Here is a 26,818-nt window from a genome sequence, read left to right on the forward strand (position 1 = left end):
AAATTCTATGTTTGCACTTTCCAAGGCAAATAATAGGAATGATGGTATCATTACTTATTATATAAAATGAATCTGTAATATTGTCTTTGTTTAGCTGGTACAAATCTGCCATGTATTGGATGAGGTCATTCTAGAGTAAAATAAACAATTATTCCACCACACATCCCAACATTGACTGATGGTAATTTGGAATGGGGGGCTACAGCGTACATCGGGTGTCATCACATCGTATTCTATGTGTCCAGGATCCTGGTCACCTTTGGATCTCTCATCGCAGGTTCTCACTGAGGCATCCACCGCCTTGCGGCTGCGCATTGTGCGTAAGCTGCATTATCACTTTGCTTCCAGCTCCTCACCAGGACCGCTGCTCTCGGAGCCTGTCCCCCGGCTAGACATTTTTGCAAAATTTCAATGAAAATGCCCATTTTAGTCGATAATTTCACATCACGCCCACTTCAAAAATGCAGGATGCAATAGGGCTCAATTTGTTTCCACCTTGCTTTGATAACTAACCATACGGGCCAGTAAGCTCTGCAGCCCGCACTATTTCTCCGCAGAATGTCAGGACTTCATTGTCTGAACTTTTCAAATGCAACCATGCAAGCCTCCCAGTATTACCGTGAGTTCAATCTATAATACATACATACGAAACACAAAACAGACCCATGACATCACATACACTTGGTCAGTTGGAAGTTGCCACATTTTTGTCATTGTCTGCCACAGATGCTAAGTCACTGACGCCAATCAGTAAACATTTTACTGCAATCTGTGCCGCAATAAACTGTTTAAATCCCCTTTACCTGTTACCTTACAACAATCCCTTGTTAAAAACTGATCACAATTTAAATAAAAAAAGATTCTACACACAATACAGACGTAATACAAAATATGTCTTATTATTATAGAACTTTAAATGGACTTATTTTAAAACTTGAAATGAAAATAAATTGAAAGTACAAATATACATTTATTATCAGTCATTGGCTGCGAAGCGCCGTTGCGTTTAAATTCCGGCAACGGCACCCAATCTCGCACCCTTGATTCTGCCAAAACTCGCTCAAATTTACTCCCTACCCTATGGGGCAGAAAGCATCTTTAACCGAGTTCGGGACGTCGTAAAGTGTGCCGGCTACCGCGATGATTTGCACCCGCCATATCATTGCGGCTAATTGGATTGAACCTATTATGTTTCCATGTTTTAGAATTTTTTTTAACTGTGTTAGTATAAATTGGATGTGAAAAAAGTTTTTTTTTTAAAGTTTGATTCTAATCATTTAAATAATGTTTTTCATTTTTGTGAATTAATCCCTCTATATTAAGGGTTTTGCAGAAATCCAAAGAGTTCCATTATTCTGATTTAGTTTTGTGATTTGTATTAGAAGCGTTTCCCCCGTAACACTTGAAGTAATTGCAGTTTTCCTGATGCAATCGCTGGCAGAGCGGCGTGATGTGTGGCAGAGTGCGGGAGAGCGGCCTTTTAATGGCTTCTTAGAAATCAGATAAGCACTAAAGTGCTTACACCAGAGGGTTTGCCATTTAAAAGCCTCAGCTGATATACTAATGGCACTAACTGATAGGTGTATTAGTGTGCCACTTCCCGGGGTAGGCCTTTACTGTGTGTGTTTGTGAGCAATTCATTGTGTTGCTCGATCTTCCAGTCCCACAAGAACAAAAACAAAAATTAATTGCAGATTTTTTTTTTAAAATCCCACAGAATAAAATATGTGTGTGCGAATACAAAAGGCAAGTGTAAATGTTAATAAAACGATGATAAATATCAGTTTAATGTTACAGAATGAAATTCACCGAACCAAAAATCACAAAATTCATGTATTGTAGGGGGGTCGTGGGGGTGAATTGGATAAAAAAAAACCCAGGGGGCATCAATCACAGTGATGCAATGGGGCCAGGACTGAGGTGAAGCAATAATATTCTCTGCGAAGAGCGGGTCGGAACTGCGCATGCGCTGGCGCCACAGTGCGCCGACACATGGCAGAGGCGGCCGCTGGGCGGGAGGGGGCTGGACGGCGGCGTTAAGCCACCGTTTAGGGGGAGCGGTCCGGCCAACGCAGGCGTGGCCGGACCGTTGGGTGGACGGGTAGCGGCGGCTGCGTGACGTCACACGCAGCCTCTGCGGGCTGGGGAGCGATGAGTAGCTTCCGGCCAGCATGCTAAAGCTGCGCTGGTCGGGAGCTACTCTTGAAGTGCAAAGGCATCGCCGCTGTGCGATGCCTTTGCACTTCTGCGCGGGTCCGGCTTTGACATGTGGGGCGGACTAGCCCTGTGCTGGGCGACCCCCCGCATGTCAGTGTGAATGATCGTAGCTGTGCTAAATTTAGCACAGCTACGATCAACTCGGAATGACCCCCTATACCCCATACGGACGCCGTGAAAAAAAAAATCTTAAATGTTTGCACATTAATTAAAATTAAAAAACTAAGAAATCACATGTACATAAGTATTCACAGCCTTTGCCATGAAGCTTAAAATTGAGCTCAGGTGCATCCTGTTTCCACTGATCATCCACGAGACGTTCCTACGGGATCGGTATGAAATACCTCCAATCAAAATCCCGATGGTCGAAATCTCAACACCAATAGACCGACGGTCAAAATCCCGACACGGTCAAAATCCCGACATGGACAAAATATCGACATTTAAAATACCGACAAGGTCAAAATACCGACATGTAAAATGACGACAGGTCAAAATACCGACATGCGTTTTTCATTGTTGTTTTTTGTGTGTGTATGTCGACATGGACACCTTATAAGTGTACCGCGTCCCGTGCATGGCTCGCTGCGCTCGCCATGCTTCGGGCACTATTATATTCCCCCTCCAGGTCCACTGGGATGGTAAAGTATGAACAAGTCGGTTTCAATGATAAAATCATGAAAAACTCATGTCGGCATTTTGACCTATCGGCATTTTACATGTCGGTATTTTAACCTTGTCGGTATTTTGTCCATGGTGGGATTTTGACTTTGTCGGGATTTTGACCGTCGGTCAATTGCTGTCGGGATTTCAACCGTAGGGATTTTGATTGGAGGTAAATTGACTGCATCCCGTTCCTACAGCTTAATTGGAGTCCACTTGTGGTAAACTCAGTTGATTAGACATGGTTTATAAAGGCACACACCTGTCTATATGGTATCCGGACTCCAGGTCAACACCACTTAGGTCGACACCAATTGGTCGACACCTGAAATAGGTTGGCATGGACAAAAGGTCGAGATGAACAAGATCAACATGGAAAAAGGTCGACATGAGTTTTTCGCCTTTTTCTCGCAGTTTTTGAACTTTTTCATACTTTACGATCCACGTGGACCACAACTACTAACGGTAACCTGCAAGCCATGCGAGGGGACACGGTGCACTAATTGGGGTTCCCGGTCTCATTACGGAGAAAACGACACACAAAAAACATAAAAAACTCATGTTGACCTTTTTCCATGTCGACCTTGTTCATGTCGACCTTTTGTCCATGTCAACCTAAGGTGTGTCGCCCAATTGGTGTAGACCTAAGTGGTGTCGACCTAATTGGTGTCGACCCTAAGTCCTAGACCCTGTCTATATAAGGTCCCACACTTGACAGTGCATGTTTGAGCACAAACCAAGCATGAAGTCAAAGGAATTGTCTGTAGGCACAAATCTGGGGAAGGGTTCAGAAAAATATCTGCTGCTTTGATTGTCCCAATGAGCACAGTGGCCTCCATCATCCATTAATGGAAGAAGTTCAGAACCACCAGGACTCTTCCTAGAGCTGGCCGGCCATCTAAACTGAGCGATCGGGGCAGTAGGGCCCTAGTCAGGGAGATGACCAAGAACCCGATGGTCACTCTGTCAGAGCTACAGCATTCCTCTGTAGAGAGAGGAGAAACTTCCAGAAGGACAACCATCTCTGCAGCAATCCACCAATCATGTCTGTATGGTAGAGTGGCCAGATGGAAGTCACTCCTTAGTAAAAAGCACATGGCAGCCCACCTGGAGTTTGCCAAAATGCACCTGAAGGACTCCCAGACCCTAAGAAACAAAATTATCTCATCTGATGAGACAAAGATTGAACACTTTGGCGTGAATGCCAGGCGTTATGTTTGGATGAAACCAGGCACCGCTCATCACCAGGCAATACCATCCCTACAGTGAAGCATGGTGGTGGCATCATCATGCTGTGGGGATGTTTATCAGCGGCAGGAACTGGCAGATTAGTCAGGAAAGAGGGTAAGATAAATGCAGCAATGTACAGAGACATCCTGGATGAAAACCTGCTCCAGAATGCTCTTGACCTCAGACTGGGGAGACTGTTCATCTTTCGGCAGGACAACGACCCTAAGCACGCAGAAAGATATCAAAGGAATGGCTTCAGGATAACTCTGTGAATGTCCTTGAGTGGCCAAGCCAGAGCCCAGTCTTGAATCCGATTTAACATCTCTGGAGAGATCTGAAAGTGGATGTGCACCAACGCTTCCCATTCAACCTGATGGAGCTTGAGAGGTGCTGCAAAGAGGAATGGGCGAAAATGCCCAAAGATAGGTGTGCCAAGCTTGTGGCATCATATTCAAAAAGACTTGAGGCTGTAAAAGGTGCATCAACAAAGTACTGAGCAAAAGCTGTATATACTTATGTACATGTGATTTCTTAGTTTTTTATTTTTAATAAATTTGCAAAAATAAAAAAATAAAACTTTTTTTAAGTTATCATTATGGGTTATTGTGTGTAGAATTTTGAAGGGAAAAAATGAACTTATTCCAGTTTAGAATAAGGCTGTAACATAACAAAATTTCCGGATGCACTGTAGGCTTAAGCCTGCTCATATCACAGTATATCAGCGGGTGGGAGGGCTTCATGAAAAGTCAGCATACTTTCCAAATCTCCCTAGTTAAACCAGGACACCCCACTGTCTTAAACCTTTGTCCTAACCGTGGGGACATTTGGGGGGAATGTTCCACTCATCCTGTAATAATGTGGGCCCACTAAGCTAGGAGGGGTGTAGGTGACAGGGATCTCCTATATGATGAGTTGAGCTTGGGTGGGGCCCTATGTGATTAGGGGAGGGAGTGTAGGTGGGGGCTCCTATATGATATGGGGAGGAAGGGTGGGGATGTCCTATGTTATGTGGGGGAGGGGTTCCTATGTGAGAAAGGGAGAAAGTGTGGTGAGGTCCTATGTGATGAGGAAAGGTTGGGTTAGTGGGGGCTCCTAGGTGATAAGGGGAGGGAGGGTGGGAAGGTCCTATGTGATGAGGGGAGAGTGGGTTGGTGGGTGCTCTTATGTGATGAGGGGAGGAAGGGTGGGGAAGTCCTATGTGATGATGGAAGGAAGGGTAGGGAGGCTCTATGTGATGAGGGGAGGAATGATGGGGAGATCCTATGTTAGGAGGAGAGAGTTGGGGATGGGCTTCTATGTGACAACCTGAGGAAGGGTGCGGGGGTCCAATTTGATAAGGGGAGGGTCGGTTAATGGGGGCTCCCAAGTGATGCGGGGAGGGAGGTCCTATGTAATGAGGGGAGGGCGGGTTAGTGGGAGCTCCTGTGTGATGAGGGAGTAAGGGTGGGGATGTCCTATGAGATGAGAGCAGGAAGGGTGGGAAGGTCCTATGTTATGAGGGGAGAGTGGGGAAGGGGTTTCTATGTGACAAGGGAGGAAGGGTGGGAAGGTCCCATGTGATGAGGGAAGAGAGGGTTAGTGGGGACTTCTAAGTAAAAAGTGGAGGGAGGGTAGGTGAGGGCTCCGACATGATGAGGTGAAATAGTTAGGTAGGGGGTGCCATGAGAGAAGGAGCGAGGGTGGATGTTGGCTTCTATGTGATGGGAAGATGGGAATAGAAGAGTCTCCTATGTAATAAGGGAAAGGAAGACCTGTGCATGTAACATGGAGAGGGAGGTCAGCTGGGGGAGCTTATGTGATGAGTGGAGGGAGGATGGGAAGGTAGTGGCTCCTGTTATAGCCTTCAAAAAGGGTCACCATTGATCGCATGAAACCTTTTCACAGGAAAACTTCAATGGTTGTACCCACTGATTGACCTGCTGCCCACAGTAAAGTGGATATGACTGCCTATCAGTAAGGAGGATAGGACTGAGCTGGCTGCAGGTCCAGAGCTAAGCTTTATGCTCCTGTGCTGGAAATGGGGAAACAAAAACACATTGCCACCTTCTCCGCCATCGATGGTGAAGAATCATTACATTTCTACCACTGATGGTTAATAGCCATCCCTAATATATGTGTGATGAGGGGAATGTGGTGGATTATATGTGACAAGAGCTTTGAGGATGGGATGGTGGCATCTCCAGTAGGAGAGGAGGGGCTTCCTATGTGACAAAAGCTTTGAGGATGGGATGGTGGCATCTCCAGTAGGAAAGGAGGGGCTTCCTATGTGTAGAGGGGAGGGACGGTGGTGGCTCCTCTGTAGGGATGGGATTTGAGTATCAATGTTTAGCAAACATTAATGACTGAACGTCAATGATTTCCCATCCCAGATGATTCTGTTAATCTATGCTACATACTGCTGCCTTCTGATTGGTGCCAGCCACCTACCCCTGCCAAGTTAGCACTTACTGTGCAGCCGTTTTAGATCTAATAGTTACGGTATCCAAGCATTTGACTCTGCTTTCCCCTAGTTGCATGCATTTAGTTTGTGAGCCTGCACAGAGCCAATTCATGCAAAATACAGTAAGCAAACCGATTTACGCTATGTACATTATACAGACTTACATGTGTGAGAGGCCGTGTTACAAAATACTGTATTACCCAGTAAAGCAAATATCCCACAATGTATTGCTAACATTGACTGATATTTTCGTTTTGCACTGTGACATTAAATGAGGAATCAGTATGGTTATTTATCAGTGGATTGGCCACGTAATTAGATCTGCAATAACTAATCAAAACAAATTAGTGTGTCAAACACCCCCCAAGATATTAATGTCCTGATTATGGTTGGAGAACATTTGAAATCACATTCTAATGCCCAGATATTACAGAACACCAAAGACAGAGGGAAAAATTAGATGAAAGTATCTGCAACTGGTGCTTACTGCTGAGTCAGTTCTATGCTTCAATAAAGGCAACTCCATCCATGGCCCTCATTCCGAGTTGTTCGCTCGGTATTTTTCATCGCATCGCAGTGAAAATCCGCTTAGTACGCATGCGCAATGTTCGCACTGCGACTGCGCCAAGTAACTTTACTATGAAGAAAGTATTTTTACTCACGGCTTTTTCTTCGCTCCGGCGATCGTAATGTGATTGACAGGAAATGGGTGTTACTGGGCGGAAACACGGCGTTTCAGGGGCGTGTGGCTGAAAACGCTACCGTTTCCGGAAAAAACGCAGGAGTGGCCGGGGAAACGGTGGGAGTGTCTGGGCGAACGCTGGGTGTGTTTGTGACGTCAACCAGGAACGACAAGCACTGAAATGATCGCACAGGCAGAGTAAGTCTGGAGCTACTCTGAAACTGCTAAGTAGTTAGTAATCGCATTATTGCGAATACATCGGTCGCAATTTTACTATGCTAAGATTCACTCCCAGTAGGCGGCGGCTTAGCGTGTGTAACTCTGCTAAATTCGCCTTGCGACCGATCAACTCGGAATGAGGGCCCATATACACAGATACTATATACACCCTTGGTCTGACTCCTCCCAGCAGCGTCAATTATGTCACTTCCAGAGAGTTCCGGCATAACACACTACTACAGTCTCCAAACACATTATTATTATTATTATTATTATTATTATTATTATTATTATTATCAGTTCCTTATATTGCACAACAACTTCCATTGTGCTTTACACTTGGAAACAACAATGATTAAACAAAACTGGGTAATAACAGACAGACATAGAGGTAGGAAGGCCCTGCTCGCAAGCTTACACTCTATGGAGAAATAGGCATTGATATACAAGGATAGGTGCTATCTACTGCGTAATGGTCCACCAGATTGCTAGGTTCTTAATGGGCTGTATGATATGATCGCCCAGCAATGTTGACCTGGGGTCAGGAGGATGGGAAAGTGAAGAGAGAGAAGATATGGGAGGATATGTGTGGACTGTACAGTGGGGATGTTATTGGATAGGAAAGCTTATGAAGGTTGAGTGAGCGGTTCTAGAATGTGATAAGCTGCCTGAAGAGGTGAGTTGTCAGGGAACGCTTTAAGGTTTGGAGACTAGAGGAGAGTCTTATTGTGCATGGTCAGAGTGGGTGCGGCCCGTAGAAAGTCCTGTAATCGTGCATGGGAGCGAGTAATGAGTGTGGATGAGAGACACAGATCTTGTGAAGGAGTCGGGTAGGGAAATATTATGAGATGAGAGAAGAGATGTATGCTGGTGTAGTTTGGTTATTGGCCTTGTACTGTATGTAAGTTTTATACTGAATACGGTAGAATAAAGGTAACCAATGGAGGAACTGACAGAGCGGATCTGCAGACGATGAACGTCTAGCGAGGAAAATTAGTCTCGCCGCTGGATTCAGAATGGATTGTAGTGGTGAGAATCTTTTCTTAGTAAGACCGGTCAGGAGACTATTACAATAATCAATGCGGGAGATGATGAGAGCGTGGATCAGAGTTTTAGCTGTGTCTTGTGTTAGGTATGGTCATACTTTGGATATATATTTTAGATGCATGTAACATGATTCAGAGACAGATTGAAAGGATGACACCTAGGCAGAGATCTTGTGGGGTAAAATTGATTGTCAAGTTCTCAATAGTTACAGACACTTCTATTATTTCCCATACGTACTCATCACACCCCACCTCATACTGACACAACCAAACGTATAACAGTAGAGAGGAAAAAGGTGGCCGGGATCCCAGCTGTCAAAATAACAGCGTCGGAATCCCAACACTGTTCGGAATACCGGTGCCGGAATTTCGACACCCGAGATCCCGATCGATACACTGCCGGGCCGTGGGGGAGGGGAGGTTAGGATTAGGCTGCGGGGGGAGGATTAGAGTTAGGCTGTGGGATGGGGAGGTTAGGGTTTGGGAAATGGGGGGTCAGGTTCAGGGTAAGGCTGTGGAGGTGGGGGGAGGTTAGGTTTTGGCTGCAGGAAGGGGGTGTTATATTTAGGTACCAACAGGAGGGTTTAGGTTTAGGCTGCGGGGAGGGTGGGTTAGGGGGGCATTGGGAGAGGGTAAGTATACTTTCCTTCCCCTGTCGGCATTCTGATCACCGGGATGCTGAGATTAACCGTCATTTTAATCCGAAACCAGAAAAAGTTACACAGGGAACTGCACAGACCACATGCAGTACAGAAAGAAAAAAAGCTGCGCAGAGGAGAAAAGGTGACAGCGCCCGAAATAGATCATTAGTAAAGATGAAAAGGAAAAAAGGTAATGCTAAGGGTAATCTTTATAATAAAATTAAATGCTGACAACAGAAATACATATACAGTATGAGGGGTATGAGGGAAATGGTGTAAGGGGGAGAAAGTGGAGGCGAAAAGGAGGGGGGAGAGATTTTCATATACTTTACATATATATATATATATATATATATATATATATATATATACACGACCCCCTTTCCATTTGAAAAAACTGACTCAGATTCAAGATGGCCGATTTCAAGATGGCGCCCATGTTCATCAGGTTCTTTCACAAGTGGCGCCAGGTTTTCTCACTATAGGCATATATATATATATATATATATATATATATATGTCTATAGTGAGAAAATACTGCGCCACTTGTGAAAGAACCTTATACTCTCAGGTGCTTATAAGCCTCTAAACCGTTTAAAATTTGTACAAAAATTTATATACTATATCAAAAATAGTAAATAAAACACTCCCCAATATATAGGGGTGTCTGCTGTTGCCCAAGTACACAGAGATGTTAAGTCACTGTAAAAAATGTGATGCAAAAGGATGGGGGTATAAGCGACCACTGGTGTTATATAGCAGTAATGTGGCTAGTAAAAGAACAATATCCAATGTATATTAAAATATATACAATTTATTATAACAACAGGAGAAATAAAAATGTGATCAATTTTATTTACATATGACATAAAGCCAATATGTTTAAAATAAGTAAAAAGAGATCAGTTTTTGAAAGACATAAAAGAAGTACAGTACATAAATAAATAAGAAGAAAAATATGTATATCTTCTTATCTCAATCAGAGGTCATTTAGGGTTGACCAACGCGTTTCATCTTCACAGACCCCTTGATGAAGAAACGCGTTAGGCCAACCCTAAATGGCCTCTGATTGAGATAAGATATACATATATTTCTTCTTATATTTTCTTATTTATGTACTTCTTTTATGTCTTTGGAAAACTAATCTCGTTTTACTTCTTTTAAACATATTGGCTTTATGTCGTATGCAAAAAAAAATTTATTAAATTTTTATTTTTATTTCTCCTGTTGTTATAATAAATTGTATATATTTCTATATACATTGGGTACTGTATATATTTCTATATACATTGGGTACTGCTCTTTTACTAGCCATATTACTGCTATATAACACCAGTGTTCGCTTATACCCCCATACTTTTATTTTGCATATATATATATATATATATATATATATATATATATATAGATGGATAGATAGATACACACACACACACACACACACACACACACACACACACACATATACAGTACTCATAGATCCAATAATTGGGGCAGTGAAGTAATAATACATATCAGCGCAGGGCTGGCGGAGGAGAGAAACTACGGGGTTACTAGCGGGACTGAGACAGCAGTATTCAGGAACTTATTTCACACTGCATCCTTGCTGTGTATAATTAATACGGATTATGCAGGGAGCGATGTGAGAAGCTGGACAGGTAATTATATCTAGTTAGCTGTTTTTCATACTGATTGCAGGGAATGCAAAACATATACTGTGCACTTATTTCTTATTTTTCCAAAAATAGCTGCCCCAGCCGACCAGTGACTGCAGCCCTGGCTGGGTACTCTGTAATGGATTATGTGGCAGTCAGGAGCGATAAGCAGGGAGAAAAATGTAGGACGGCATAAAATAGCACAATAATTATTATTTTAGACCGTGTCAATTTCATGACAAGTCATATTATTCGTATAAGGGTTCAATGTGCCCTGTCTACCTAGCCAAAGAGTCCTGTTACACATGGAGAGAGATATAGTTACGCATTCAGAGTTGATCACTTGCTAGCTGTTTTTTACAGTCCTGCGTTTGCATAGCCGCCGCCCATAGGGGAGTGTATTTTGGCTTTGCAAGTGTGCGATCGCATGTGTAGCCGAGCGGTACAAAAAAATTTTGTGCAGTTTCTGAGTAGCTCTGGACTTACTCAGCCGCTGCGATCACTTCAGCCTGTCCGGGACCGGAAATTGACGTCAGGAACCCTCCCTGCAAACGTTTGGACACGCCTGCGTTTTTCCAAACACTCCCAGAAAACGGTCAGTTAACACCCAGAAACGCCTTCTTCCTGTCAATCTCCTTGCGAACGCCCGTGCGAACGGATTCTTCGTACAATCCATCGCTGGGCAGCGATCCGCTTTGTACCCGTGCGACGCGACTGCGCATTGCGGTGCATAGGCATGCGCTGTTCTGACCTGATCGCAGCGGTGCAAAAAACGCTAGTGAGCGATCAGGTCTGAATGACCCCCATACTGTATACGTGTTACTTTAGCTCAGGAACGGCTGGTGTATTGCTCTATCTAGTTTCCGATGCAAGTGTACAGCATCTTCCTGAGCTGCTAGAAAGGAGCGGGATGACTTTAATCATGTTTGAGCTGGAACATATGTTGCTGGCTTGCTACTAATTAGCTAAATTCAAATAATACACTTAACACTTTTATCCTACACAAAAGTGTCAACAGTTACTATACTGGTCATATATTATTAAGCAGCCTATTCATCATCCTTCATGGGCCAGCCACACACGTGGAAAAGCCAGTTTCCCCATGTTTTTTTTTAATGAGACCATTGCGTCATTGTAGCCATGCCCCCCTACTGTGCAATGCTGGTAATCTCGGAAATGTATAGCGGGGGCCGTGGCCACGGACCAGAAAGATTTGGAGTTGGGATGGGGCGTGTACTAGCTTAAGTCTAAACTTCAGTGTAAAAATCAAAGATGGCGAGTGTTTGTGGGCTGCATGCAAAAGCAGCCTGTATTTGCCCTGTATGCAAAACCATAACTGCATTTGTACCCGTTGAATTGAATTGAATTTATTATCATTAAATATTCACGTATGAACAAACAATGAGATTTCCGTATGAGTGAGACAGAATTCACAAGTACAACACCAGTAAAACACCATAAAATATTTTTAAGATATTTATAAAAGCCGTAGGAACACAGATAGACACATAAGCAGGTACTACGCTCCTATCTCCCCCCTAAACCATTAAGCATATTAATTGCCCTAGGGAAAAAACTGTGCCTCAACCGACTGGTCTTACACAACAAAGATCTATAACGTAAATTAGAAGGAAGCAGGGTAAATACCCCATAATTGGGGTGGGTTACGTCATTCAATATACTCCTGGCCTTCTTAAGGAGCCTCTTTTCATAAATGGATTGGATATTTGGCAATGATAAACCAACTATTCTTCCGGCAATTTTAACAATTCTGTCAAGCGATTCACGCTCTGCTACCTTACAGTTTCCAAGGTATTTTCCGTTGCATTGCAGTATGGTTTGTTCAGGAGCAAAGTGCTCCTTTTATTTATTTTTTCATTAGATCCTAACTCTGAATCAGAAACACAGCTTGAATGACAATACCCCCAATAACTGTGTCTTTCAGTTTTGCATTCTTATTATCTTTTTGGAAATAATTTCTTGACCTGGTGCAATTCAGGCCGCATTAAAACCTCTAGGCACTCCAATGACTGACCTGGATTTAGAACTGGGAAACCCGAGTGCCAGTTGTAGGAGGAACGTCATACCTGATTGTGCAAGTGCCAGTTTTCAAAGTCATTCTCATTGCACTTCCGTCCAAAAATGGATTTATAGTCCACCTTCACCAGCTGCCACTCCGACAGGAGGCTGAAGTGTCCGAAGACCCTGCGCAACAAAACACAGAAAAACGGTTACGCTCTAATCACATACTGAACTTCTCAAGTGTAACAGTCAGCTCTATATAACGTCAGAATAAAAGTTTTGTTTGAAGAGCTGATACTCAGTCTGAATATAATGTTCTTTACATTTCAGCCTCCTGAGATTTGAAGGTACTAAGGATCGATATTACTCTTATATCCAGCAGTTTAATATGAGTAGATGTCTCTTCGTTCTTAATCCCGGTAAATCTGAAGACGGCAACAGTCGGGAATGCAAAGTAGTGGTCAGATTAGTTCCTGCTGTGACAAGGCAGTTGTTATAGCTGTGCTTATATGAAAGTGTACGCAGGACTATAACCAGGGCCGTCTTTTCGTATGGGCTCAATGGGCTCTTGCCCAAGGGCCCCAGGAGTATAAGGGCCCTAGGCTGATAGCTGGGGGTCCCCTTTTTCCAGGGGTACCAGATTTTTTTAAATCGACCCTGGGGAACCGGAGATATCCAACTTGAAAGCAGTGGTCCCCATCCAAGCCTGTTAATTGCTCTTCCTAGCCAGATATCTTGGGTTCTGTCTGACTTAGAGTTTCTCTGAGGGTATAATCCAAAAGCTGAGACTCTCCTCTTTTGGTGGAAACTGTCAGCTTGTCTCTACTATGCCCAGAACCAGAGATATCAGCCTTCCAGCAGCTGGTCCCTGCTCCAGCACCACACGCCTGGTATGCAGTTTTAGATTTTCATTGGTGAATTGCTCTGGCTCCTGAACTCTGATCCCCAAGTCCTCAGAACCTTCTGAAAGTTGGGACTCTCTATTTTTTTATCCCATTCAAAGCTAAGAAATATATTTTCAGGAACTAGAGATTTCTGCAGTCAAGCAAGCTGTCCTCCCACCAGAAAATTATAAATAATAAGTCCACTCCACTATCCACCCCTCCCCTACATATTAAATACCCCCTACCACCCTGGAAGTCATGTACCAGGGCTTCTTCATTCAGCCCAATGCCCCCTTCTACAGTTTAGACCCATCTGTGCAGTAAAGGAGTAATTAGCAGAAATTACTGCTCCAGGTCCTACATGCTGAGTGGAAGACAGAACACCCCTACCACCTGTGGGACATCAAAGCTGCCGCTGATAGCACCCCCCACCCCTACCGCTGGAGGATGCGTAGGGGGCCCAGTGCATTGCTGTGCCCAGGGGACTACACTGCTGTTAAGACGGCCCTGACTATAACTGCAAAGGTAGGCACCCTGCCATACTCCAGACGCTGTTGAACTACTAGTCCCGGCATGGTTTGCCAGCCAGTGCCAAGATGCTATAAAACTTAGTAAAGTTATAATTACTGTATAATAAGCAGAGGACACAGACCCAACTACCTTTCCGGCATACGTATAGTATACAGAGCTACTGTATCTCTATAGTGTTGATGCTGATCTAGGAATTGTGAGCACGATAATCCTATTTTTGAACCTAGCACCAGAAGCCCCATGTTCAGGGTCATATGGATTTAAAGACAGCATGACCTACTGATGAAGAGGGCTGATTAGCACATAACAACCTACTGTATAATTAGATAATGCAGTGTGTGTAAGACATCAAGGTAACCCGTTACTTATATACACATAGATCCAGATTTATCAAGCCTTGGAGATTGATAAATAGCACGGTGATAAAGCACCAACCAATCAGCTCCTAGCTGCCATTGCTACAGTCTGTGTTTGAAAAATTACAGTTATGAGCTGATTGGTTGGCATTTTATCACTGGCTTGATAAATCTTCTGCGGCAGACTTCCTGACCTTGACTACGGAGCTGCAAGGGCCAATCTTAGTAGCATCGGGGTTACTAAAATGGGCAATAATCTCACAGATGAGCGTTAGACACAGCACTTGGATCTGCGATGCCGGCAGGAGGCGCTATTTTCCTTCAGGCGCCTCCAGCAGGCATTAGCACAATTTTGCACAGCAGCTGCGTCAACGGATAAAGCTGCTGTGCAAATGCATCCATCTCTGAACCAGGTCCAAGCTGTAGAAAAAAGAAAATTGAAATGGAAAAAAAAAAAAAAAAGATTTATAATATAAACAGCTGCCCCTTGAATATTGCAGCCCTGTTCATAAGCCTGTTTATCCAACAAGTTAGGTCAGCTCAGGACTAACCACAGGGGCTGTGTCACGTCCTGGGTCCCTGAGAACTCAGCTGGTGATTCGTGAGATGGAGTTACTGGGTTGGAATGCCACAACAAATGAGGGGGGGCAAATATAGAATTTCCTCATGTACAGCCACGCTCATCTAGGCTTATCTGCTGCACCTAGGTGCACCAAGGTTTATTAGCATAAGCCTTTCATCTATTGTTCTCAGCTGCAATACTATACAGAGAGAACAATACAGCAGGGGATTGAGTCCGACTGCCCTGGCTCAATTAATCCCATTAAAGGCATGCTAGTTCCAGGTGTTGATGAGTTGATGAGACCTGCCCAGAAGTGCGGAGTCTAACCCACAGAAAGGTTTTCACCAGTGGCAGGTGGCGGCCCCCTGGACAGGTTCCCATCAATAGCTGAGGAATCTGAGGAGAACTAACTAGTGGCAGGCTGTGGTAAATGAGACAGTCTTTTATGAGGCTAGACACTGAGAGTGGCGGCCCCCTGGACAGGTTCTCATCAATAGCTGAGGAATCTGAGGAGAACTAACTAGTGGCAGGCTGTGGTAAATGAGACAGTCTTTTATGAGGCTAGACACTGAGAGTAACCACTGAGAAGATTATGATGTTTAAAGAATGGTAAAAACAATCCAAGGGATAACTGATGATATCCAGTGCTGAAGATAATGAAGAATCACAAGAACTTGAAGAAACAATCGATGGTGACCGATGGCACTCGGGACTTGAGAGACTGTAGAACTGGAAGAGCATTGAAGAAGCAATCGATGTTTAACCAATGACACTCGGAACTTGAGAAACTGTAGAATTGGAAGAAGCAATGATGTTAAATCACTCTGAGCGATGATCAATGTACAACCAATGTTGGTTCAATGTAGAATAACACTAAGTGATAACGTAGAAACGCTCTGGGAAACGTGGAGACACAGAGTGGAGCCTGGCACCTGGAGCAGCAACACAGCAGCATGCACGGAAGGAAGAAGCTGTTCAGACGACTTCCTGTTCCCAGGATCCCACTTATATACCGCGAGACAGTCAGCTATTGGACAGCGTAATCAGCTGAGCACTTCCAGGATTCCCATTGGGCATTGGTCAGCTGACTCTGTAACATGGCTGTATTCTGTATACTACATGCATTACACTACAGTGTACTCTAAGATAGAACAGAAGCTTGTATAACGGCCACTGGCCAGCGCCGCAGCTGACGACTGACAGCACCATATAGCCGCGGAAACTGGCATAATGGTAACGGCTGGCTCTAGCTCGGATCCTGACAGGCAGATTCAAGGCAGCGCAATTAACTGCCCATTGCGGCATGCACGAACACTGAGAAATGTTGATATGAGCATATTGTGCCCATTATGGCTCAAGACCGGCACCAAGTTCAAATATCCCCTGCTGCCTATTGGTCATCAAACAGCGATTGACATGCGGCTGGAGCCAAATTCAAATTGTTGCAGCACCCGCTTGCCCAGCGCTTGCAAATGAAAGTTATGGCAGCAGCGGAATCCGTCCACACTCCGGCCTCACAACCATAGCTATGGCCCTCTGTGCCGCACTCTCTCCTGCAGCTAGTACCATGGTGTCTCGACCTGCAGTGGTTCCAAAATAGTCACTATCCCCAGAGCCGGCCTTAGGTACAGGCAATCTAGGCAAATGCCTAGGGCATTTGGCATGCTTAGGGGCACCAGCAGCTTCTGCTGATTAAAATGATATGCGGCATGCCTATATTCTGACTGCGGCTGTATCTGCATACGAAATGCTATGTTGCAGTGTATTCCTGGAAATCACTGTAATGTAGCATTTCGTATGCAGATACAGCCACAGTTGCACACAGAATATATGCATGCTGCATATCATTTTAATCAGCAGAAGCTGCTTGTGCATTCTAGCCACATAGTAATGCAAATAATATGATGCATTTTCATAAACAAAAGGCACCTGACGTTAGCAGAGCTGCCAGCTGACTCATGCCAGGCATCTCCTGCAGAACTAGCGGTGGTGCTAGGGGGCACCAGCCAAAATCGTGCCTAGGGCATCACATTGGTTAGGGCCGGCTCTGACTATCCCAGTTAGGGCTGACACTTGCAACTGCAGTCAGCCTCTAGGCTTATGTTTACTTCTGCTGCTCCGGGGACCCTGTTTGGTGCCAAGGAAGGACCTTTTATAGCTTCTGCCTCTCCTGTTCTCGCTGGTGCCAGCTAAGTTCAGGTCCTACCTTCTTTTGCTCCACAGTGTTCCACTCTCAGACAAAGCAGGTCTGGCTCTAGTGTTTCTTTGGCAGCCATCTTGGGGTAGTCTGTGCTGGGTGTCGCCCTCTTTGGCGAGCCCATTCTCAGCACCTGTGGTTTCCTCATCTTAAAGTTCCATATGGACCACAGTGTTCCACTACTATAATCACACTATCCTTGCATGCACTGCCTATAAGGATAGCTGCACTATTCTTATAGTTACTATGAAAAATAGGAGCCTGTACTAACGTTCCGAGAGAGTAGGTAAGTATGGGGTAGATGCATCAATCCTCGGAGAGCGATAAATTGGAGATGTTGCCCAAATCAACCAATCAGGATCTAACTACTGTATCATCTGAAATGACAGTTAGCAGCTGATTGGTTGCTTCAGGCAATTTCTCCAATATATCTCTCTCCAAGGTTTGTTAACTGGCGAGACGCTTATTTATCCTTTTCTGAAATGAGGGCCTGATGCAGAGATGTGCGCAATGGGCGATGTTCCACATAAATTAGTGATTAATGGCTGACTGCGTGTGTGCTCCGATCGAACTGCGCATGTGTCAAGGTGCCGCTGCAATCCCGCTTCCAATAAAAATGTCATCGCAAAGTGACTGACAGGTAATAACTATTTGGGGGAGGCAACGGAGAGTGGTTGCAAAAACTTAGATGTGTTACGGACGTTTTTGGGGTGTGTATCTGGCGTCAGATGCAAGCTATTATGGCACCCTCGTCGCTACTGACATGACTAGCCTGCTTAGCCATAGGACTAGCCTTAATCCCGAAGTTCCTTATATTCTTGTGTACAGGCTGCGAATGTATTACACAAGTGTGATGAGATGCGATAGTTCGGTGGACGCCTCTTTTTTATTTTTCGGCGGCAACTTCACTTGCAAATGTCAGCAGTTGTGAAGCTGGGAAAATCGCACTTGCATTAGAATGCATCTCAGAATGAGGCCCGCAACACGTTACTAATTAGGCCTTTGCGCTATTATGCAATTTTTAATTTCTCAGAAGCTTCTACACAGTAATTAAATATCAAACTGTCTGCCAGCATAATATATCATGCGCAAGCTATACAGAAACATTTAAGATACAGTAAATCAAATACTTGAGATAATTATTTAAATGACAGCATAGAAAGACACGGTTCCCTGTAATAAGTACATTGTATGGTGTTTTAATCTAGGAGAAGGTCATCATCTCCTACTAATATCACTATGACAACCTGCGATGGAACGGCGCAGTCAATGTGTACATTGCAGAGCGTGAAGACAGCAGGAAAAATGATATTATGAGAACATTCCGCAGATAACACGGAATAATAACCTTTGTGTGTGAAGGTAAAAGCTGGAGCAATACTGAGATATACTGATAAAGAAACTGCATCTGAGTTTTATTAATCTAATACACACAGCTCAACGCTTCTCTCCTCAACACACACTAACCCCTTATCTTAAGTGCAGACAATTGAAACTGCAGATGGGGAAAGTAGTGCAGTGTGTATGTAACTGGGGAAACAGGAGTAGTACAGTGTGTATGTAACTGGGAAAACAGGAGTAGTGCAGTGTGTATGTAACTGGGAAAACAGGAGTAGTACAGTGTGTATGTAACTGGGGAAACAGGAGTAGTACAGTGTGTATGTAACTGGGGAAACAGGAGTAGTACAGTGTGTATGTAACTGGGAAAACAGGAGTAGTACAGTGTGTATGTAACTGGAAACAGGAGTAGTGCAGTATATATGTAACTGCGAAACAGGAGTAGTACAGTGTGTATGTAACTGGGGAAACAGGAGTAGTACAGTGTGTATGTAACTGGGAAAACAGGAGTAGTGCAGTGTGTATGTAACTGGGAAAACAGGAGTAGTGCAGTATATATGTAACTGCGAAACAGGAGTAGTACAGTGTGTATGTAACTGGGAAAACAGGAGTAGTGCAGTGTGTATGTAACTGGAAACAGGAGTAGTGCAGCATATATGTAACTGCGAAACAGGAGTAGTGCAGTGTGTATGTAACTGGTGAAACAGGAGTAGTGCAGTGTGTATGTAACTGGGAAACAGGAATAGTGCAGTGTGTATGTTATTGTAAAACAGGAATAGTGCAGTACGTATGTAACTGGGGAAACAGGAGTAGTGCAGTATGTATTTAACTCAGGAAACAGGAAAAGCGCAGTGTGTATGTAACTGGGGAAACAGGAGTAGTGCAATGTGTATGTAGCTGGTGAGAATGTCGATTTGATTACCTTATTAAACACTCTAAGAGGTTAAGAGACACAGTAAGCAATTGGCGTACGAGGTACCGTAAGGGTACGCTCTTAGCGTAGCGGACGCTGTATCGGGAGCGTGCCGCTCGAGCGACACAAACGCTCGCGAGAATACGCTGTTGGTATCGGGCACACTATAGGTGAGCGACTACCGTAATGATACGCTAACAGCGTAGCGGACGCTCGAGACCACGAGGAGATCACGAGCGGCGCAGACGCTTACCAGATAACAATCAGTAAACCTTGTATGTAACTCACAGGGAGGATATTCTTATTCTGTAAACCTTGTACTAAAACACTGTAGTGATATAACACTGTTTAACCTTATAAATACTAAAGCTGTTTGAGCGATTGAGACGCTCCTATCACCCCTTGCAATATAATGAACACACAATACCGTGTTAAGGGTCCAACACCTTTTACTATCACGAGTCTTAAGTTAATTCAAAAAGGGGAAAACAGTTCACAAGTCATACGCTACAAACTAACATATAATTCTAACAGAGTATCTAGACAGTAACATGCACAATAGAGAACGATCGCATTACAAATACATAGTCTAAGTGTGAATGGCTAACTACATACGGGTAACAAAGTGGCAACAGAGAAACATACCATACGGGGAACACACGCAGGCGCAACCGGAATCCAGTCCTCCAATTATCAGCGATAACTGTTGAAGAGAGAGAGTACTGGCTGGCCTGGGGACGGTGACCCTTATATACACTGCACACAATACAGTACAATGGTCCCTATATTCTTATTGTTCATTGGACACAGGAATTCGTCTTCGCACTAAAACAAAAGGTCATAGGTTGATTCATACAGGTGGGCTGTGACTATTTCCAACTGCTCAGGTGGGTGGGAAACTAGGTTTCCCGCCGCATGGATAAGTAAGTGCAAATAATAGTAAAAGTCCATAAACTTCTTATGTCCATAACTATTCGCACGAGCGATGAATTCGCTTCAAACCAACACCGGAATATTGCTAATTAAATACTCTTCCGATGGATACTAAACACCACTGTATGACCCATGTCTGACCCTTCGTATCAAACAAAGAGGGATCTCTTTGTCCATGAACATGCTATGTTAACTAAACTTTCAGATTCTATCAAAGGGACCATAATCTACAAAATCATTATATGTTAAAAATATGTAACGATCGAGTCGCCCGCTAGACGCACACAAACTCTACCGTAAATGCGCATACCATGCGCCTGCGGGTGCACGCACCAGCGGGTATGCGTACGCACGGGAGAGCGTGGGCACGCGCAGCGGGGACACGCATGAGGTGCAAATATGGTAGTGTGCATCATGATATTTTTCTGACTTTGACACTGGAAACAGGAGTAGTGCAGTATATATGTAACTGCGAAACAGGAGTAGTGCAGTGTGTATGTAACTGGTGAAACAGGAATAGTGCAGTGTGTATGTAACTGGGGAAACAGGAGTAGTGCAGTATGTATGTAACTCAGTGTGTATGTAACTGGGAAACAGGAGTAGTGCAGTGTGCATTTAACTGGAGAAAAAGGAGTAGTGCAGTGTGTATGTAACTTGGGAAACAGGAGTAGTGCAGTGTGTATGTAACTGGGGAAACAGGAGTAGTGCAGTGTGCATTTAACTGGAGAAAAAGGAGTAGTGCAGTGTGTATGTAACTTGGGAAACATGAGTAGTGCAGTGTGTATATAACTGGGGATACAGGAGAAGTGCAGTGTGTATATAACTGGGAAACAGGAGTAGTGCAGTGTGTATGTTACTGGGGATACAGGAGTAGTGCAGTGTGTATGTAACCAGGAAACAGGAGTAGTGCAGTGTGTATGTAACCAGGAAACAGGAGTAGTGCAGTGTGTATGTAACTGGGGATACAGGAGTAGTGCAGTGTGTATATAACCAGGAAACAGGAGTAGTGCAGTGTGTATATAACTGGGGAAATAGGAGTAGTGCAGTGTGTATGTAACTGGGGAAACAAGAGTAGTGCAGTGTGTATGTAACTGGGAAACAGGAGTAGTGCAGTGTGTATGTAACTGGGGATACAGGAGTAGTGCAGTGTGTATGTAACCAGGAAACAGGAATAGTGCAGTGTGTATGTAACTGGGGAAATAGGAGTAGTGCAGTGTGTATATAACTGGGGATACAGGAGAAGTGCAGTGTGTATGTAACTGAGAAACAGGAGTAGTGCAGTGTGTATATAACTGGGGATACAGGAGTAGTGCAGTGTGTATATAACTGGGGATACAGGAGAAGTGCAGTGTGTATGTAACTGAGAAACAGGAGTAGTGCAGTGTGTATATAACTGGGGATACAGGAGAAGTGCAGTGTGTATGTAAATGAGAAACAGGAGTAGTGCAGTGTGTATGTAACTGGGGAAACAGGAATAGTGCAGTGTGTATGTAACTGGGGAAACAGGAATAGTGCAGTGTGTATATAACTGGGGATACAGGAGAAGTGCAGTGTGTATGTAACTGGGGAAATAGGAATAGTGCAGTGTGTATGTAACTGGGGAAACAGGAATAGTGCAGTGTGTATGTAACTGGGGAAACAGGAATAGTGCAGTGTGTATGTAACTGGGGAAACAGGAGTAGTGCAGTGTGTATATAACTGGGGAAACAGGAGTAGTGCAGTGTGTATGTAACTGGGGAAACAGGAATAGTGCAGTGTGTATGTAACTGGGGAAACAGGAGTAGTGCAGTGTGTATGTAACTGGGGAAACAGGAGTAGTGCAGTGTGTATGTAACTGGGGAAACAGGAATAGTGCAGTGTGTATGTAACTGGGGAAACAGGAATAGTGCAGTGTGTATGTAACTGGGGAAACAGGAATAGTGCAGTGTGTATGTAACTGGGGAAATAGGAGTAGTGCAGTGTGTATGTAACTGGGGAAACAGGAATAGTGCAGTGTGTATGTAACTGGGGAAACAGGAATAGTGCAGTGTGTATGTAACTGGGGAAACAGGAATAGTGCAGTGTGTATGTAACTGGGGAAATAGGAGTAGTGCAGTGTGTATGTAACTGGGGAAACAGGAATAGTGCAGTGTGTATGTAACTGGGGAAACAGGAGTAGTGCAGTGTGTATGTAACTGGGAAACAGGAGTAGTGCAGTGTGTATATAACTGGGAAACAGGAGTAGTGCAGTGTGTATATAACTGGGAAACAGGAATAGTGCAGTGTGTATATAACTGGGGATACAGGAGAAGTGCAGTGTGTATATAACTGGGAAACAGGAGTAGTGCAGTGTGTATATAACTGGGGATACAGGAGTAGTGCAGTGTGTATGTAAATGAGAAACAGGAGTACTGCTGTGTGTATGTAACTGGGGAAACAGGAATAGTGCAGTGTGTATGTAACTGGGGAAACAGGAATAGTGCAGTGTGTATGTAACTGGGGAAACAGGAATAGTGCAGTGTGTATGTAACTGGGGAAATAGGAGTAGTGCAGTGTGTATGTAACTGGGGAAACAGGAATAGTGCAGTGTGTATGTAACTGGGGAAACAGGAGTAGTGCAGTGTGTATGTAACTGGGGAAACAGGAATAGTGCAGTGTGTATGTAACTGGGGAAACAGGAGTAGTGCAGTGTGTATGTAACTGGGGAAACAGGAGTAATGCAGTGTGTATGTAACTGGGGATACAGGAGTAGTGCAGTGTGTATGTAAATGAGAAACAGGAGTACTGCAGTGTGTATGTAACTGGGGAAACAGGAATAGTGCAGTGTGTATGTAACTGGGGAAACAGGAGTAGTGCAGTGTGTATGTAACTGGGGAAACAGGAATAGTGCAGTGTGTATGTAACTGGGGAAACAGGAATAGTGCTGTGTGTATGTAACTGGGGAAACAGGAATAGTGCAGTGTGTATGTAACTGGGGAAACAGGAATAGTGCAGTGTGTATGTAACTGTGGAAACAGGAATAGTGCAGTGTGTATGTAACTGGGGAAATAGGAGTAGTGCAGTGTGTATGTAACTGGGGAAACAGGAATAGTGCAGTGTGTATGTAACTGGGGATACAGGAGAAGTGCAGTGTGTATGTAAATGAGAAACAGGAGTAGTGCAGTGTGTATGTAACTGGGAAACAGGAGTAGTGCAGTGTGTATATAACTGGGAAACAGGAGTAGTGCAGTGTGTATATAACTGGGGATACAGGAGAAGTGCAGTGTGTATATAACTGGGAAACAGGAGTAGTGCAGTGTGTATATAACTGGGGATACAGGAGAAGTGCAGTGTGTATATAACTGGGGAAACAGGAATAGTGCAGTGTGTATGTAAATGAGAAACAGGAATAGTGCTGTGTGTATGTAACTGGGGAAACAGGAATAGTGCAGTGTGTATGTAACTGGGGAAACAGGAATAGTGCAGTGTGTATGTAACTGGGGAAACAGGAATAGTGCAGTGTGTATGTAACTGGGGAAATAGGAGTAGTGCAGTGTGTATGTAACTGGGGAAACAGGAATAGTGCAGTGTGTATGTAACTGGGGAAACAGGAGTAGTGCAGTGTGTATGTAACTGGGGAAACAGGAGTAGTGCAGTGTGTATGTAACTGGGGAAACAGGAATAGTGCAGTGTGTATGTAACTGGGAAACAGGAGTAGTGCAGTGTGCATTTAACTGGAGAAAAAGGAGTAGTGCAGTGTGTATGTAACTTGGGAAACAGGAGTAGTGCAGTGTGTATGTAACTGGGGAAACAGGAGTAGTGCAGTGTGCATTTAACTGGAGAAAAAGGAGTAGTGCAGTGTGTATGTAACTTGGGAAACATGAGTAGTGCAGTGTGTATATAACTGGGGATACAGGAGAAGTGCAGTGTGTATATAACTGGGAAACAGGAGTAGTGCAGTGTGTATGTAACTGGGGATACAGGAGTAGTGCAGTGTGTATGTAACCAGGAAACAGGAGTAGTGCAGTGTGTATGTAACCAGGAAACAGGAGTAGTGCAGTGTGTATGTAACTGGGGATACAGGAGTAGTGCAGTGTGTATGTAACCAGGAAACAGGAGTAGTGCAGTGTGTATATAACTGGGGAAATAGGAGTAGTGCAGTGTGTATGTAACTGGGGAAACAGGAGTAGTGCAGTGTGTATGTAACTGGGAAACAGGAGTAGTGCAGTGTGTATGTAACTGGGGATACAGGAGTAGTGCAGTGTGTATGTAACCAGGAAACAGGAATAGTGCAGTGTGTATGTAACTGGGGAAATAGGAGTAGTGCAGTGTGTATATAACTGGGGATACAGGAGAAGTGCAGTGTGTATGTAACTGAGAAACAGGAGTAGTGCAGTGTGTATATAACTGGAGATACAGGAGAAGTGCAGTGTGTATGTAACTGAGAAACAGGAGTAGTGCAGTGTGTATATAACTGGGGATACAGGAGTAGTGCAGTGTGTATATAACTGGGGATACAGGAGAAGTGCAGTGTGTATGTAACTGAGAAACAGGAGTAGTGCAGTGTGTATATAACTGGGGATACAGGAGAAGTGCAGTGTGTATGTAAATGAGAAACAGGAGTAGTGCAGTGTGTATATAACTGGGGATACAGGAGAAGTGCAGTGTGTATGTAACTGGGGAAATAGGAATAGTGCAGTGTGTATGTAACTGGGGAAACAGGAATAGTGCAGTGTGTATGTAACTGGGGAAACAGGAATAGTGCAGTGTGTATGTAACTGGGGAAACAGGAGTAGTGCAGTGTGTATATAACTGGGGAAACAGGAGTAGTGCAGTGTGTATGTAACTGGGGAAACAGGAATAGTGCAGTGTGTATGTAACTGGGGAAACAGGAGTAGTGCAGTGTGTATGTAACTGGGGAAACAGGAGTAGTGCAGTGTGTATGTAACTGGGGAAACAGGAATAGTGCAGTGTGTATGTAACTGGGGAAACAGGAATAGTGCAGTGTGTATGTAACTGGGGAAACAGGAATAGTGCAGTGTGTATGTAACTGGGGAAACAGGAATAGTGCAGTGTGTATGTAACTGGGGAAATAGGAGTAGTGCAGTGTGTATGTAACTGGGGAAACAGGAATAGTGCAGTGTGTATGTAACTGGGGAAACAGGAGTAGTGCAGTGTGTATGTAACTGGGAAACAGGAGTAGTGCAGTGTGTATATAACTGGGAAACAGGAGTAGTGCAGTGTGTATATAACTGGGAAACAGGAATAGTGCAGTGTGTATATAACTGGGGATACAGGAGAAGTGCAGTGTGTATATAACTGGGAAACAGGAGTAGTGCAGTGTGTATATAACTGGGGATACAGGAGAAGTGCAGTGTGTATATAACTGGGGAAACAGGAATAGTGCAGTGTGTATGTAAATGAGAAACAGGAGTACTGCTGTGTGTATGTAACTGGGGAAACAGGAATAGTGCAGTGTGTATGTAACTGGGGAAACAGGAATAGTGCAGTGTGTATGTAACTGGGGAAACAGGAATAGTGCAGTGTGTATGTAACTGGGGAAATAGGAGTAGTGCAGTGTGTATGTAACTGGGGAAACAGGAATAGTGCAGTGTGTATGTAACTGGGGAAACAGGAGTAGTGCAGTGTGTATGTAACTGGGGAAACAGGAATAGTGCAGTGTGTATGTAACTGGGGAAACAGGAGTAGTGCAGTGTGTATGTAACTGGGGAAACAGGAGTAGTGCAGTGTGTATGTAACTGGGGAAACAGGAGTAGTGCAGTGTGTATGTAACTGGGGAAATAGGAGTAGTGCAGTGTGTATGTAACTGGGGAAACAGGAATAGTGCAGTGTGTATGTAACTGGGGAAACAGGAGTAGTGCAGTGTGTATGTAACTGGGGAAACAGGAATAGTGCAGTGTGTATGTAACTGGGGAAACAGGAATAGTGCTGTGTGTATGTAACTGGGGAAACAGGAATAGTGCAGTGTGTATGTAACTGGGGAAACAGGAATAGTGCAGTGTGTATGTAACTGGGGAAACAGGAATAGTGCAGTGTGTATGTAACTGGGGAAATAGGAGTAGTGCAGTGTGTATGTAACTGGGGAAACAGGAATAGTGCAGTGTGTATGTAACTGGGGATACAGGAGAAGTGCAGTGTGTATGTAAATGAGAAACAGGAGTAGTGCAGTGTGTATGTAACTGGGAAACAGGAGTAGTGCAGTGTGTATATAACTGGGAAACAGGAGTAGTGCAGTGTGTATATAACTGGGGATACAGGAGAAGTGCAGTGTGTATATAACTGGGAAACAGGAGTAGTGCAGTGTGTATAT

The 26,818-nt window shown here is 44.1% G+C and overlaps 1 protein-coding gene across 1 annotated transcript in view; it reads right to left on the reverse strand.

Moving 5' to 3' along the window:
- The window catches only part of LOC135056898 (VPS10 domain-containing receptor SorCS3-like), a 1,027,710-nt gene that overhangs the window by 101,200 nt on the left and 899,692 nt on the right, over window positions 1-26,818 (reverse strand). Inside the window, 1 exon segment of the mRNA XM_063962650.1 lies at window positions 12,881-12,998. Within this exon segment, the coding sequence (XP_063818720.1) occupies window positions 12,881-12,998 (118 nt within the window).

This window comes from Pseudophryne corroboree, chromosome 3, assembly GCF_028390025.1.
Source record: "Pseudophryne corroboree isolate aPseCor3 chromosome 3, aPseCor3.hap2, whole genome shotgun sequence".
In the NCBI taxonomy this organism is placed as follows: Eukaryota; Metazoa; Chordata; class Amphibia; order Anura; family Myobatrachidae; genus Pseudophryne; species Pseudophryne corroboree.